This window comes from Callorhinus ursinus, unplaced genomic scaffold (assembly GCF_003265705.2).
Source record: "Callorhinus ursinus isolate GAN/ISIS: 27379988/994484 unplaced genomic scaffold, GSC_fseal_2.0 scaffold34, whole genome shotgun sequence".
Classification (NCBI taxonomy): domain Eukaryota; kingdom Metazoa; phylum Chordata; class Mammalia; order Carnivora; family Otariidae; genus Callorhinus; species Callorhinus ursinus.
Genome location: NW_027397096.1, coordinates 5,304,881 through 5,318,108, shown reverse-complemented (window position 1 = coordinate 5,318,108; position 13,228 = coordinate 5,304,881). Strand labels below are relative to the sequence as shown.

Genomic DNA, 13,228 nt, shown 5'->3' with positions numbered 1-13,228 from the left:
TATCAGAATTTGCATAATGTTTCTGCTACAGGAGATATAAAGCAAGTAAACCCCTTTCTCCACAGAATTCATAAAACAGCATACAGATACAAACATACCATTTCTAGAAATGCCATCTCTGACAAATGTGCATCAATGACATCTTATCACTCATAGAAACCACACATGAAAGAAACATGAAGAATGTGCATAGTTACAACCTTTCCTTCAAGAGCCTAGAATTCATCTCCCCTCACCTCCATTGCTTCCTGAGCAATCTCTGGCATGTGTGACTGAGGGACCAGCTGAACGAGCCCTGTTATTAACTCCGCTGTACTGCCTTGGGTTTCAGGCCCCTGTTTTCTTGGATTCTGCAGAGAAAAAAGCAAGTTCAATTAAAAAACTGTATCTACCACTTGACAGGAGGTAGAGAGAAAAGAGAAGGGAGAATGCCTGCTAATGGGTACACAAGGCTTCTTTTTAGGGTGATGAAAATATTCTAGAATTAGTGGTGATGCTGCACCATCTTGTGAATATACTAAAGACCAGTGAATAGTACATTTTAAAATGGTGAATTTTATGGTATGTGAACCATAGCTCAATAAAATACAATAATTGTGGAATTTTTTTAAAAGTCAAAACTGGGGGCACCTGAGTGGCTCAGTCGGTTAAGCATCTGCCTTCAGCTCAGGTCATGATCCCAGGGCCGCTGGGATCGAGCCCCGCATCGGGCTCCCTGCTCAGCGGAGAGCCTGCTTCTCCCTCTGCCTGCCCCTCTGCCTACCTGTGCTCCCACGCTATCTCTCTGTCAAATAAATAAATAAAATCTTAAAAAAAAAAAGTCAGAACTGCTTTTGTTAAGGATTCACTTAATCTACATCTATAGTGTTCCTTCATGTGAATGATGTCCAGAGGAAATCCTAATGAAAAGAAAACAAAAGCTAGGAATTAATTAATTTCTTAATTAAGAAATTTTATCAATATAAGGAGTAGGTAAAATTTTTTTTCACTAACACTACACTGGCTAAATAATATACCTCTGGTTTGGAACTGATCAAAGGCAAAGAACATGCACAGCATGATCACCCTGTGCAGCCCTCTCGTCTAGTATAAAGCATCTTCCCCAATCCATCCAAGGCTGGAATCCACCCCTCCAGATGCCTGTACATTTTCATTGTGGAAAAACATTGTGTACTAAGCAAAGCAAATCAGCGGCGTATATAAATGCAAATGTCTACCTAAAGAGACTAAAATGCTTCCTGTAGCTTGGAAGCATCTATTTACACTTCAAGAATATATGGTTCTTTTTTTTTTTTTTTTTAAGATTTACTTATTTTAGAGAGACAGTGGGGGGGGTGGAGAGCAGAGGGGGAAGGAGAGAGAGAATCCCTGCTGAGCATGGAGCCTGAAGCTGGCCAGGGCTCCATCTTATGACCCCAAGATCATCACCTGAGCCGAAATCAAGAGTCAGACGCTCAACCCACCAAGACACCCAGGCGCCCCTATATGGTTCACTTAAGTGAGACCAATGCAACTTGTGCCCCTATTTTACTTGGCTAACTGTGGATTCTTTCCCATTATGATTAAGGTAAACCTTCATCCCAAAATATCTGCAATTCAAAACTATTAGCCTACTTTATGAAATTTTAGATTCATTCACACATAATAACATTTATTGGATACCAAAGTCACGGCAAGTTAAAAAGATGTGTTTCCTACCCGCCTGGAACATGTGGTCTGGTGGGAAAGACAGACCAATAAAATCAGCAGACCAACGACTGTAAAACTGCAAATGAGAGAAGAACTGCAAGGTACGTGCTGCCAGGAGCACCTTACTAGAGCACAGTCAGGGAGACTCCCTCCAGGTAGTGAGAGCAGGTCTGAATGAGCCGGAATTATGCATAGAAAGAGGAAAGGGAAGCATATCACAAGCCGAAGAAACAGCAAGAGAAGGTATGAAGGAAGGGGATAAGTAATATGGAATGAACACTGAGCACCACTACAGTAAAAGAGAAAGAGAAAAATAGGGCGCTAAGTGTGGCAGCAGTAGTAGGTGGGAGTCAGACTCTGCATGCCCCTATAGGTCTATTTGAAGTTTGGTCTTTATTCCAAGAGCAATTTCAACTAAAAGGTTCTAAGCTGGGCAAGAGACATGGTAAGATTTGCTTTTTAAAGACATCACCATAACTCTAACTTCAGTGCAAAGAAATGTTTACAGGAAGGTAGATGAGGGTACAAGCTAGGCCTTGAGGAGGGCTGACGGAATGAGAGCAGTATGCACTAGGGCAGAGATGGGAGGGACGGCAGACAATAAAATCGTGTGACCTTAAAAATACCATGACTGACATCATTTAATAGTTATTCCTACATTTCTCCTATTTACTACAATTTAGAATTCTTCATGTAAATAGGAAATAATTATTTATTTTTAAAGATTTTATATTTATTTGTCAGAGAGAGAGAGTGCACAAGTAGTGGGGGTGGCAGGCAGAGGAAGAGGGAGAGGGAGGAGCAAGCTTCCCCAAGCGGGGAGCCCAAAGTGAGACTTGATCCCAGGAACTCGGGATCATGACCTGAGCCGAAGGCAGACTCTTAACCGACTGAGCCACCCAGGCGTCCCTATAATTAAGTATTTACAGTGAATCACTATTTTAACCTACCTTTGGTTACGCTGAGAAAAGTTGCTTCACCACTAGATGGCAGCAAAGAAAATAATTTCAATATTAAATGACTTCTGGCTAAATTTCAACCTTGGAAAACAGCAAGTTTTGTTTAAATTCTTGTTCTTTGACTAATGAAATACTTAACACTGAAGGCACCAGTGGCTCTGGTGCATTCTTTACCCTGACGTATAGCACTGCAGAGCGAAGTGAATTATATTCCATCAAATGCATGATGAAATCCCACCGAAAATAACTTGTGCTACAAACAAAGATGTGAGGAGAAAGGGGATTTGATTACTTTCATAGTCTCACTGATAAGACTTTATGGAATTTTCCATGCCAGATTCTAATGACTTATTCTATGAAACTCCCAAATTTGGATGGGCTTCTTTAAAGAATTCAAAATATCACAGGCCATCCTGTGGCATTACTAATCCCTTTAGGAATTCTGTGTCTCTCTCTCTTCCCTTTTGTTTCTCTGCAGAAAAAGTACTCATGTACATTTTTAAAATTCAAGGGGGTCACAGAACTCTTGAAAATATGGACATCAGTAACGAACCCCTATATATAGTAATTTGAAAGCACCTTATCAGCACTTATAAAACCTATTGCTAAACAAAGCAGTAAGAAATTTTTCTGAGCGCTGCTCTCCAGGGACTGCAGCAACTTCAACAAAGGTTAAAAAGATTATCCTATGACCTTCACAATACAAAACTGTCATATTTGGGGTATTATTAATATTAATGTCAACTGTCTTTTATTACTAGTAATAATAGGTGACATTTATTTGGTGCTTATTATGCATTTACTGATTGTTCCTAAAATCATGAGTGTACTATCTCAAGCTTCTTAACAATCTCTCTGAGACATGAACTGTTATCATCATTTTGAGAAAAGGAAGACACAAGAGAGGTTAAGTCACCCAAATCACATCGCTGGTTTGTCTCCAGAGCCCATGCTTTTAATCACTTCATATAACTAGCACTCATTCACATCTGGTAGTTCCTAACTACTTTGTGTACCACAGTGTTGCCCTCAGGAATCAAATACCATCGAAAGCTGCAAAGGCAGAGTTATGACAATAATTAAGTGCTAACCACACCCATCTGGACCCCCTTCTCCTTCCAATATAGTATTTGCAGGCAAAGCCAGTGGTAATAGGTTGATGACAGAAGAAAGGGAAATAAAAAAGCTAAGTGGTCTGGCAAGCCCAACTGGAGATTTAAAAACCAACTGTGAACAAGACAAAGGACTTGGATTTATGTTTGCTTCATTACCTCCACCCCCACCCCAGGATAATGTCTAACTATATAAACCTGGTAACAAGGCAAAGAAAAAAGAGCTCACAAAAATATGTTAGTTTAATGACAGGGAAAATTAAGAAGAAAGGTTAAGAAATCTATAGTAGTATTAGAGAAATGTAATTTCTCCATAAGTTAGTTTTTTTTAAAGATGTCTTAGGTTTCAAGCATCATCAGAAAGGATGAGGAATGTTCTTTAGCTAATAATCATCTCCAAGGTCTTGGCATTTTACTTAAACCAAATTAAGTTAGTGTAGTAATTTCAAGGCCTTTCATAAAAAATACTTACACAAAGCAAGAGCTTTGGATCTGCATGAATTAGTTTCACCATGGACAAGAGAAGATACTTATAGCTTCTTGTCTCCAGGTCTGTAGGTTTTTCTTTAAATTTAAGGCTTGTTACTTTTTCTTTAAATGTAAGACTCTAAAAATAAAAACAAAAACATGTCATCATCTTGTAAAAATCAGACATCAAATTCAAGACAATAGCTATCTAACTTTTAAAAATAAATCCATCATAAAAAAGCTTTGAAAAAACAGCCATTTTATACCACCATATGTGTGGTATGAATACAAGCATCCAAAAGTAAGTATAAGAATATTATTAAGCTTAAAAAACAAATAAAAATGATTTCTGCAACATTTATATTATTCTTATATATATATATATCTAATAAAGTTTGTGACAATTTATTAAAAACACTAAACACTTTAATATCAAGTTGACTCCTAAGTAAAAGAACAATTTTCCAAAATGTGGAAAACATTAGGGATAAAATATTTAGTCTATAGCTCTCACAAATACATACACTGACCTATTCATTTAACCAACATTTATCTGACACAAATATTTCATAGAATCTACATTAATTTTATTTTTTAAAGATTTTATTTATTTAAGAGAGAGAATGAGAGAGAGCGAGCACGAGAGAGGGGAGGGTCAGAGGGAGAAGCAGACTCCCCACTGAGCAGGGAGCCCGATGTGGGACTTGATCCTGAGACTCCAGGATCATGACCTGAGCTGAAGGCAGTCCCTTAACCAACTGAGCCACCCAGATGCCCCGAATCTACATCTTACTAAAGTAAGATGCATCATTAATGTACCACAAGAAATGAAAAACCACCATCAACTCTTAAGACACCAGATAAGATATAGTCCCAATTTCAGAGATGTTAAAAACTAAAAAGTGTTTCTTAGACTTGATGAAATATGCTATATTGGCAATCTTTGTAATTTAATAGCCTAATTGTAAGTTGTCCTTTTTCCTTCAATGGCATTCCAACCTCTCTCAAGTTATAGAATGCATGTATTTTGCCTGAAGAACATTAGTAAAGCAGAGAAAGAACTCTGACAAAGGTAAGTCATGAAAAGTGTGCTTCAATTACAAAGATAACTATGGTAGATGCTGTGCTGATACCATAATTATGAATGTTATTCAACCAAAAATCCAACAATTACCTTCTGGACACAAAACCACCTCTTTCTATTGTTATAAATCATTTTCCCTTTTCCTTTAAAAGGGCATAAAAATATCAAGTTCTGACACATATGCCTTTATTTATTAATGTTTTTAGTTTTAGGTGTACAACATAGTGACTTAATACTTAAATACATTCCAAAATGGTCACCACAAAAAGTCTAGTTACCATCTGTCACCACACAAAGTGGTTACAACATTATTGATTATATTCCCTATGCTGTGCATTACGCCCCCAAGTCTTATTTTATAACTGAAAGAAAGTACCTCTTAATCCCCTTCACCTTTCGTTGATCCCCCACCCCCCAACTGCCCTCCCTTCTGGCAACCGTCAGTTTGTTCTGTTTCTGTTTTGTTTTTTAGATTCCACGCGTAAGTGAAATCATATGGTATTTTTCTTCTCTGACTTATTTCACTTAGCATAATACCCCCACGGTCCACCCATATTGTTGCAAAGGACAAGATTTCATTCTTTTTTATGGCTGAGTAATATTCCAATGTGTATATAAACCACATCTTTTCTTTTTTAATTTTATTATATTAGTCACCATATATCATTAGTTTTTGATGTAGTGATCCATGATTCATTGTTTTCGTATAACACCCAGTGCTCCATGCAGTACGTGCCCTCCTTAATACACATCACCAGGCTAACCCAGCCCCCCACCCTCTTCCCCTCTAAAACCCTCAGAGTTTGTTTCTCAAGTCCATAGTCTCTCATGGTTCAGCTCTCCCTCCGATTTCCCCACATCTTTTTTTTTTTTTAAGATTTTATTTATTCATTTGACAGAAACAGCGAGAGAGGGAACACAAGCAGGGGGAGTGGGGGAGGGAGAACCAGGCTCCCCACGGAGCAGGGAGCCCAATGCGGGAATCAATCCCAGGACCCCAGGAATCATCACCTGAGCCGAAGGCAGACGCTTAACGACTGAGCCACCCAGGCACCCCTCCCCACATCTTATCCATTCATCTACTGATGGACTTAGGTTGCCTCCATATCTTGCTATTGTAAATAATGCTGCAATGAACATAGGGGTGCATGTCTTTTCAAATTAGTGTTCTTGTTTTCTTCAGATAAATACCTAGGAGTAGAGATGTTGGATTGTATAGTATCTCTATTTTTAATTTTTTTTTAAAGACTTTATTTATTTGACAGAGAGAGAGAGAGAGAGAGAGAGAGAGAGAGAGAGAGAGCAGGAACACAAGCAGGGGGAGTGGAGAGGGAGAAGCAGGGTTCCCGCAAGCAGGGAGCCCGATTCCTGGGATCATGACCTGAGCCGAAGGCAGACACTTAACGACTGAGCCACCCAGGCGCCCCTTATTTTTAATTTTTTGAAAAACCTCCATACTGTTTTCCGTAGTGTCTGCACCAATTTACATTCTGACCAACAATGCGCGAGGGTTCCCTTTTCTCCACATCCTGCCAACACCTGTTATTTCTTGTCTTTGTTCTAATCATTCTGACTAGTGCGAGGTGATATATCACTGTGGTTTTGATTTGTACTTCCTTGATGTTTAGTGATGTTAAGCATGTGCCTGTTGGGCATCTATATGGCTTCTTTGGAGAAACTGTATATACACAGATAAAGGCTATCCAGCATCTATGCACCCATAATAAAAATGTCCAAGTAAATGGGCTGTCTTTCAAAGGCAAAAAGTGGAGATGCATAGCTTTACACATAGCCACAATTCTCAATGCTTAAGTGTAAGACGCATATGTTAGTATGCCCAAGAACGCTGAAGGGTTTTAGTCCTCAAAGGGGAAACCAGCTATCTAACATACACATTAATGCTTAAGAATGTCACTATAGAAAAGAAACACAAAACTTACAAATACTGTTTGCTTTTATATTTAAAATCCTGTTGTAAATATCTTACCAAATGTACTTAATAAAATCCACTTTTACTGTTTGCTCCCATTAAATTTTATTTTATTTTTTAAAGATTTTATTTATTTATTTGACAGAGAGAGACACAACGAGAGAGGGAACACAAGCAGGTGGAGTGGGAGAGGGAGAAGCAGGCTTCCCGCAGAGCAGGGAGCCTGAAGTGGGGCTTGATCCCATCATGACCTGAGCGGAAGGCAGACGCTTAATGACTGAGCCACTCAGGCGCCCCGCTATTCTTTTTTCATTCTAAGTCATGGTAACACCTTAGATCAAAGTGATCAACTTTCACTAAACAAATGTATTTACTAAGTTGTAACTTAGCATAACTGCTCTTCCCTGATGCAGCCATTGCACAGGAACACAGATCAGAGAACAATTAACAGATATAATAGTTATCTCTTATTCAGTAATCATTTTCAAAAAGTTAATAGTTCAATTACGTCATCTTTTTTTTTTTAAAGATTTTATTTATTTATTTGAGAGAGAGAGAGAGCATGAGAAGCGGGGAGGGTCAGAGGGAGAAGCAGACTCCCCACTGAGCAGGGAGCCCGATGCGAGTGTGATCCCAGGACTCCAGGATCATGACCTGAGCCAAAGGCAGTTGCCCAACCGACTGAGCCACCCAGGCGCCCTCAATTATGTCATCTCTTAATCTCAGGTATCAGCATATAAATTTTATTCCAGCACTGCTGCCTAATATGGAGTAAAGACTTGAAAGGGTTAAAGAAAGTTTTTAGCTCAAATATCTTTTAATTAATGACCATTAGGGGGTTATATAAAATCAGGAACAACATGCTAAAGAAGAAATATATTTCTTAACTAGAAATGTAAGAAAAATAATCCATTCATTAATTTACTGATTGGCCTTCCATACTACAGATATTAGTAAGACTCCAAGCTGGTACATGCTCTTTGGCCAAAGGAGAGAAGCCATCATGCCCAGGAATAAATTCATTAATCAGAATATTAGCTGCCTATTAAGGGCTTAAACCATTTGTTAACTTATTAAGACTATGACTAAATTACAGGCATGTAAGAGCATTTGCTGAGCCAGGATCTCCTTAAGAAGCAAAATGTGCATAAATTACACATATTTGTGAAAATGCATACATCGATTATTAATCAGCTACCTTAGTTTTAAAACAGTAAGGATTAGTGCTAAAAAAAGTATTTCAAACTTTTAAAAATACTGTAAAAGTATAAAATGGAGAAGCTATGGCTCAATGTTCATATGGAAAGACTAAAAAGTTTAAATGCCGAAGAGCTCAATCCAAGATTATTATTATTGCATTATTATGCAATCTTAAACTATATTAGTAGAAACATGCACAGCAGGCACAGCAGGTTAATGGCATTCTTCACTTATATCATATCTGGAACATGAAAATCCTATCTTAATATGTCATTTTAATTGAAGAAAAGGCGTTAAGTTGAATTCTTTCCAAAAGAGAAGCAAATCAAGAAAGAAATTCATTCACTCATTCAACTAATATGTACTAAATGCCTACTACATGCCAGATACTATTCTAGGGGCCAGGAACCCAATGTCTGCCAAGCCAGAAAGAGCTCCTGCTTTGATCAAGCTAATGCACAAGTGAGGGAAGACAGCTGAAGAACTGGACAGACACTGAAATGAATGTCAACTATTCACTAATCATGTGACTATTTGTCACTCACTAAACATTATTTGTGCAGATCAAACAGTACACACACACATACCCCACAAGCTTTTAAAGAAAGCTAAAGTAATAAAATCCCTCCCAATGCTAAATCATATAAAAATAAAAAGAAACCTTAGGAGTACAGGGTAACTTTATTGAAATATCTGTAGTGCTGTCTTAATGGAAGAATCAGAAATATTCTTTGGAGCTTCAGAAAAAAAGAGGATCAATGATGAATGGGAGTGATAGGGAGAGGAGTCCATCTTGGTTAAAAAAAAAAAAAAAAAACCTTCAAACTGCTCTTTCCTACAAGAAATACATCCACCTCCAAAATACAGGGTGGTTTATAAAGCCTTCTTACAGACTGAACTCCATGACTGCTACTTCTGCAGCAGACAAAGGCTCAGGTTTATCAGAGACACGAATCATCTGAGGCAATGCAAAGGAGGACAACACACTGAAATTGTCACGTAATACAGCAGTTCTCAATTGGGGGCAATTGTCTCCCAGGGGAATCTGGAAACATCTGGAGACATTTTTGGACTAGCAGGACTGGTACTACTGGCACGTAGTGGGCACAGGCTAGAAATGCTGCGAAGCATCCTATAACATATAAAATAGTCCCCTACAACATTCCAAAATATCAACAGTGCCAAGGTTGAGAAACCCTGATGTCACATATTTAAACCATGTATTATGAATTTCTGTGTTTCCAGACTTGATGGCCACCTATAGTGAGCTATTTATTAGAAGTTTTCAAGCAAAAGCTCCAAGACTGGCATCTCTGTGAGAGAAAGTGCTTTGTCTGTTTAGTTTGTCATGCTTCCCTGGTGTTAACACTATGCCTGGCAGCTTGTGGAAGAGCTCAATATTTCCACATTTTTTGTCTGACTATTCACTCACCAGGTTTAAGAGGGGTAAGATTCACCTTAAGGATCATCTAAATTATAAAATTTTATTATTCTAAAAAATTATTTCATGTTAAATCTGTTAATTATTTTTTCTGATAAGATCAGCCAAAAAGCTCTCCTTCAGCCACTATGTACAATTATATATATATGTATATATACCTATACATCCATACATAACAAAAATTTCATACATATATAAATAAATAAACAGCTTAAGAATGATTTTACAAACCAAATATATACTGAAACTTTCAGAGAATAATAGGAAATAAAAACTAAATTCTTATCATAGGTGTCCTTGGACCAAAAGAAGTCTAGTTATGACTGTTATGAAATAACTTCCAGTAATACAATATGTTGCTCCTAGAATCAGTTAATAAGTAGAGCTAAGAAGTAAAATAACTTCTAAATGTAGGGAATATTTTCAGAATGCCAATCAAATTTTGTCTTTATTCAAAAGAATAATTTAGTTTCATTTTCTTTCAGTTCTCATGCACAGAAAATTAAATTGCAGGTGGCTGGTAAACTGGATATTGAAAATAAAGTGCAAGTGAGTATTAACTTTCTAACAATTTCTATTATTGGAGGCCATTAATTTCTGCAAGAAGTAGAAAACAAAATAAAAAGTCAAAGTTCTAATTTCCTAGAAGATATTTAGAATGAGTAATTTTTAAACATTTTAAGTCATTTTCCAAAACAACTTTTTAAATGTCTAGTTAAATGACACTTAAGTAACTACCATTTAAAATTTATCTCCAATTAACTTAGAGTGAAATTTTCAATTTTCTAAAAAATTAAGTACTTGGTATCACAAAAAGTCAACTAAAAATAACTTCGCATTTTATTTATTTTACTTAATAAAACATAATTGCCATGTTCTTTGGCTCTAATTTTTTAGACTAAATAACCCCAAAATATATGGTATAGCAAACTTCTCTACTTGAACGTCTGAGATAAATAATCCTCAGAAACAATTACTGATGACTGCATAAGAGTGAACAATAACTGTATTAAACCAAAATATTTTATTGAGTAAGGGAACTTGGGAAAAGAGAAACATGCCACGGAGGAAGCTGTTTAAATTATAAGTGTGAAGTGGCTAATTTACTAGATAAAACCAATAGGTAAAAACATGCTACATTTTCATCTGAAATGACATGATGTGACTATAACAGTAACTACACACAGAAAAGTCAAAGAAACCAAGGACTTTTCTGAGGTAGTTACAATGGGTCATACTTACAGCCACAGAAGCCCACTGCCATGCAAAACAGTGACTGGTTGGCATCTGATCATGTGAGCGACAGCAGCCAATAAAAATAGAAAATAAGCAGAAGACAAAGCACCACCAATCAATGTCAAGAGTTGCCATGTGTAATACTCTTGCTATACATAAATACCAAGAAATGACTTGTACAATCTGTAATTGTCTGTTTAAATTGGTTCCATGAGTTTTAAAATTCCATTTAAGAATATTTATGTTAGATACCTAATTTAAAAACACTCCTTTTACTAAGTTTAAACACAAACTTCAATATCAAAGTGCCTATCATTTTTAAACACACAAAGCACATTTGCTGAAACATGAAATACTTTTATTTTAAATAAAAATGTTTAATTTTATTTCTAATTTCCTATATGCAATGTTCAACATCCAATGGGCAAAAAGCGTGCATTAGTAGAAACATTCACTCTAACCCAGGAGTCAGGCTTCCCTTACTGATCCCCAAAGATGAGGAATAAACCAGAATATTTTGATTTATTAGGAAAAGTTACAGGAAAAACAAAGTAAAAGAGGAAAGAAGGAAAGAAAGAAAGGAAAGGAAGGAAGTAAATTTAAGATTTTAACAGCATTTTGTGAGAAAATTTCTCTAAGAAAATTAAGTTCAACCCACTGAAATAGTGAAAAACAAACACCACTGACTAGCATTTCAATAATACTGCAGTATACAACATACCACACTTACAGAAAAGAAGGGGCTCATTTGATTTTCTAAAATAATCAAAAAAGCAGGAATAGGATAGAGACAATGAAAATGCAATAGGGAGAAGGTGGGATTCAAGTTTATGATGAATCTTACCGGTGCCATCCGTATTGCTGGGTGTGCTCCACAGCCCTGCACTGCTTTATGAAGGGTTTCACCAAACATGTTTCGAAGCTCAACTGAGTGACAGTATACAGCATCAATCTTAGGCCACCAATCCAATGCAGACTGTAGAAAAACAGAGACCATAAGGGAGGAAAAGTACAAATTTGCATGAGTTATACACTCTGGTTAACACTGTAGCCTTATGTTTTATCCTTCTGTGAAAAACTTTCTAGACCATGCAAACACACACCATGATTTCCAAAGTCTTCAAATAATATCTTTAATTCAAACACTAACCCATACATTTATTGTAAAATATAATAATGAACATGAGACAAATTGCCACTCCATGTGCATGAGCATGAGACTGTCTTTTCTAACTGATAAGCTAATGAATCTGAAAAACAGTCTTTAGAGAGCTAATTCTGTAGCCAATCTTCTTTTTTTAAGTTTAACATTTTATACGTTTCAGAAACATATGCATATATAGATAGTATATATTTTCCCACGTAAGAACGCTACTATCAAAGCTTTAAAAAAGATTAGTGGTTCAACACAATGTTGAAGGAACATGTGGCAAACCATCACTTATATGCCTACAAACAACAATGATAAGTACAACACAAAATTAGTAAATGAAATAAAACTATTAGTAAACCTATAACCTTAAATTGATATGCAATGATGGTACAATACACAAAAAGACTAATGATCACCACAAAGACAAAATGATCATAGCTAAATAGATTTAAAGGTAATAATTTTATGTAAATATTTGTCTATTTCAGTTTTACCTGTTTAGCTTTGGTTCTAGTTTCTAGTGCCTATTTTATTTGAATAGTGCCTAATTTAACTTTAAAATTAATCACTATGTTATGAAAATCACTAAAGCTATAAAGTCTACCAGTTAATACAAAAATGGATGAATTGTCACTCCATATGGAGATTATACAAGGCATGGGACGACTTCAGACATAGGCTACCAGCTTACTACACTCCCGGCTCCATAGGAAGCACCGGAAAGAATGACTGAACTCGCACAGGAAGAGGACCTAAGAGCATCACACCCTATTCTCAGGTTCCTTCTCATCCAAAATGAAGCTAAATTCTCAACTTCTCATTTCTTCACCCATAATTCTCAGAATATTCTAGGTAGCATCAAGTTATATTACCTTAACCTAAAATTAGATTACAAACTCTACTGGATAGTAAATGATACAATCAACTTAAAATACACAATTTCAATACTGAACTCT

General features: G+C 36.5%; 1 protein-coding gene across 8 annotated transcripts in view; it reads right to left on the bottom strand.

Moving 5' to 3' along the window:
• Window positions 1–13,228, bottom strand: part of NF1 (neurofibromin 1) — a 276,874-nt gene that overhangs the window by 162,685 nt on the left and 100,961 nt on the right. For all 8 annotated transcript variants that reach the window (XR_012374424.1, XM_073879379.1, XM_073879374.1 and 5 more), the window contains 3 exons: window positions 11,964–12,095; window positions 4,233–4,367; window positions 237–350 (listed from right to left, as the gene is read on the bottom strand). Coding sequence is in view for 7 of the 8 variants with exons in the window: in XM_073879379.1 (XP_073735480.1) it covers window positions 237–350; window positions 4,233–4,367; window positions 11,964–12,095 (381 nt within the window). In the remaining variant the exon portion in view is untranslated. The remainder of the gene's footprint in view (window positions 1–236; window positions 351–4,232; window positions 4,368–11,963; window positions 12,096–13,228) is intronic.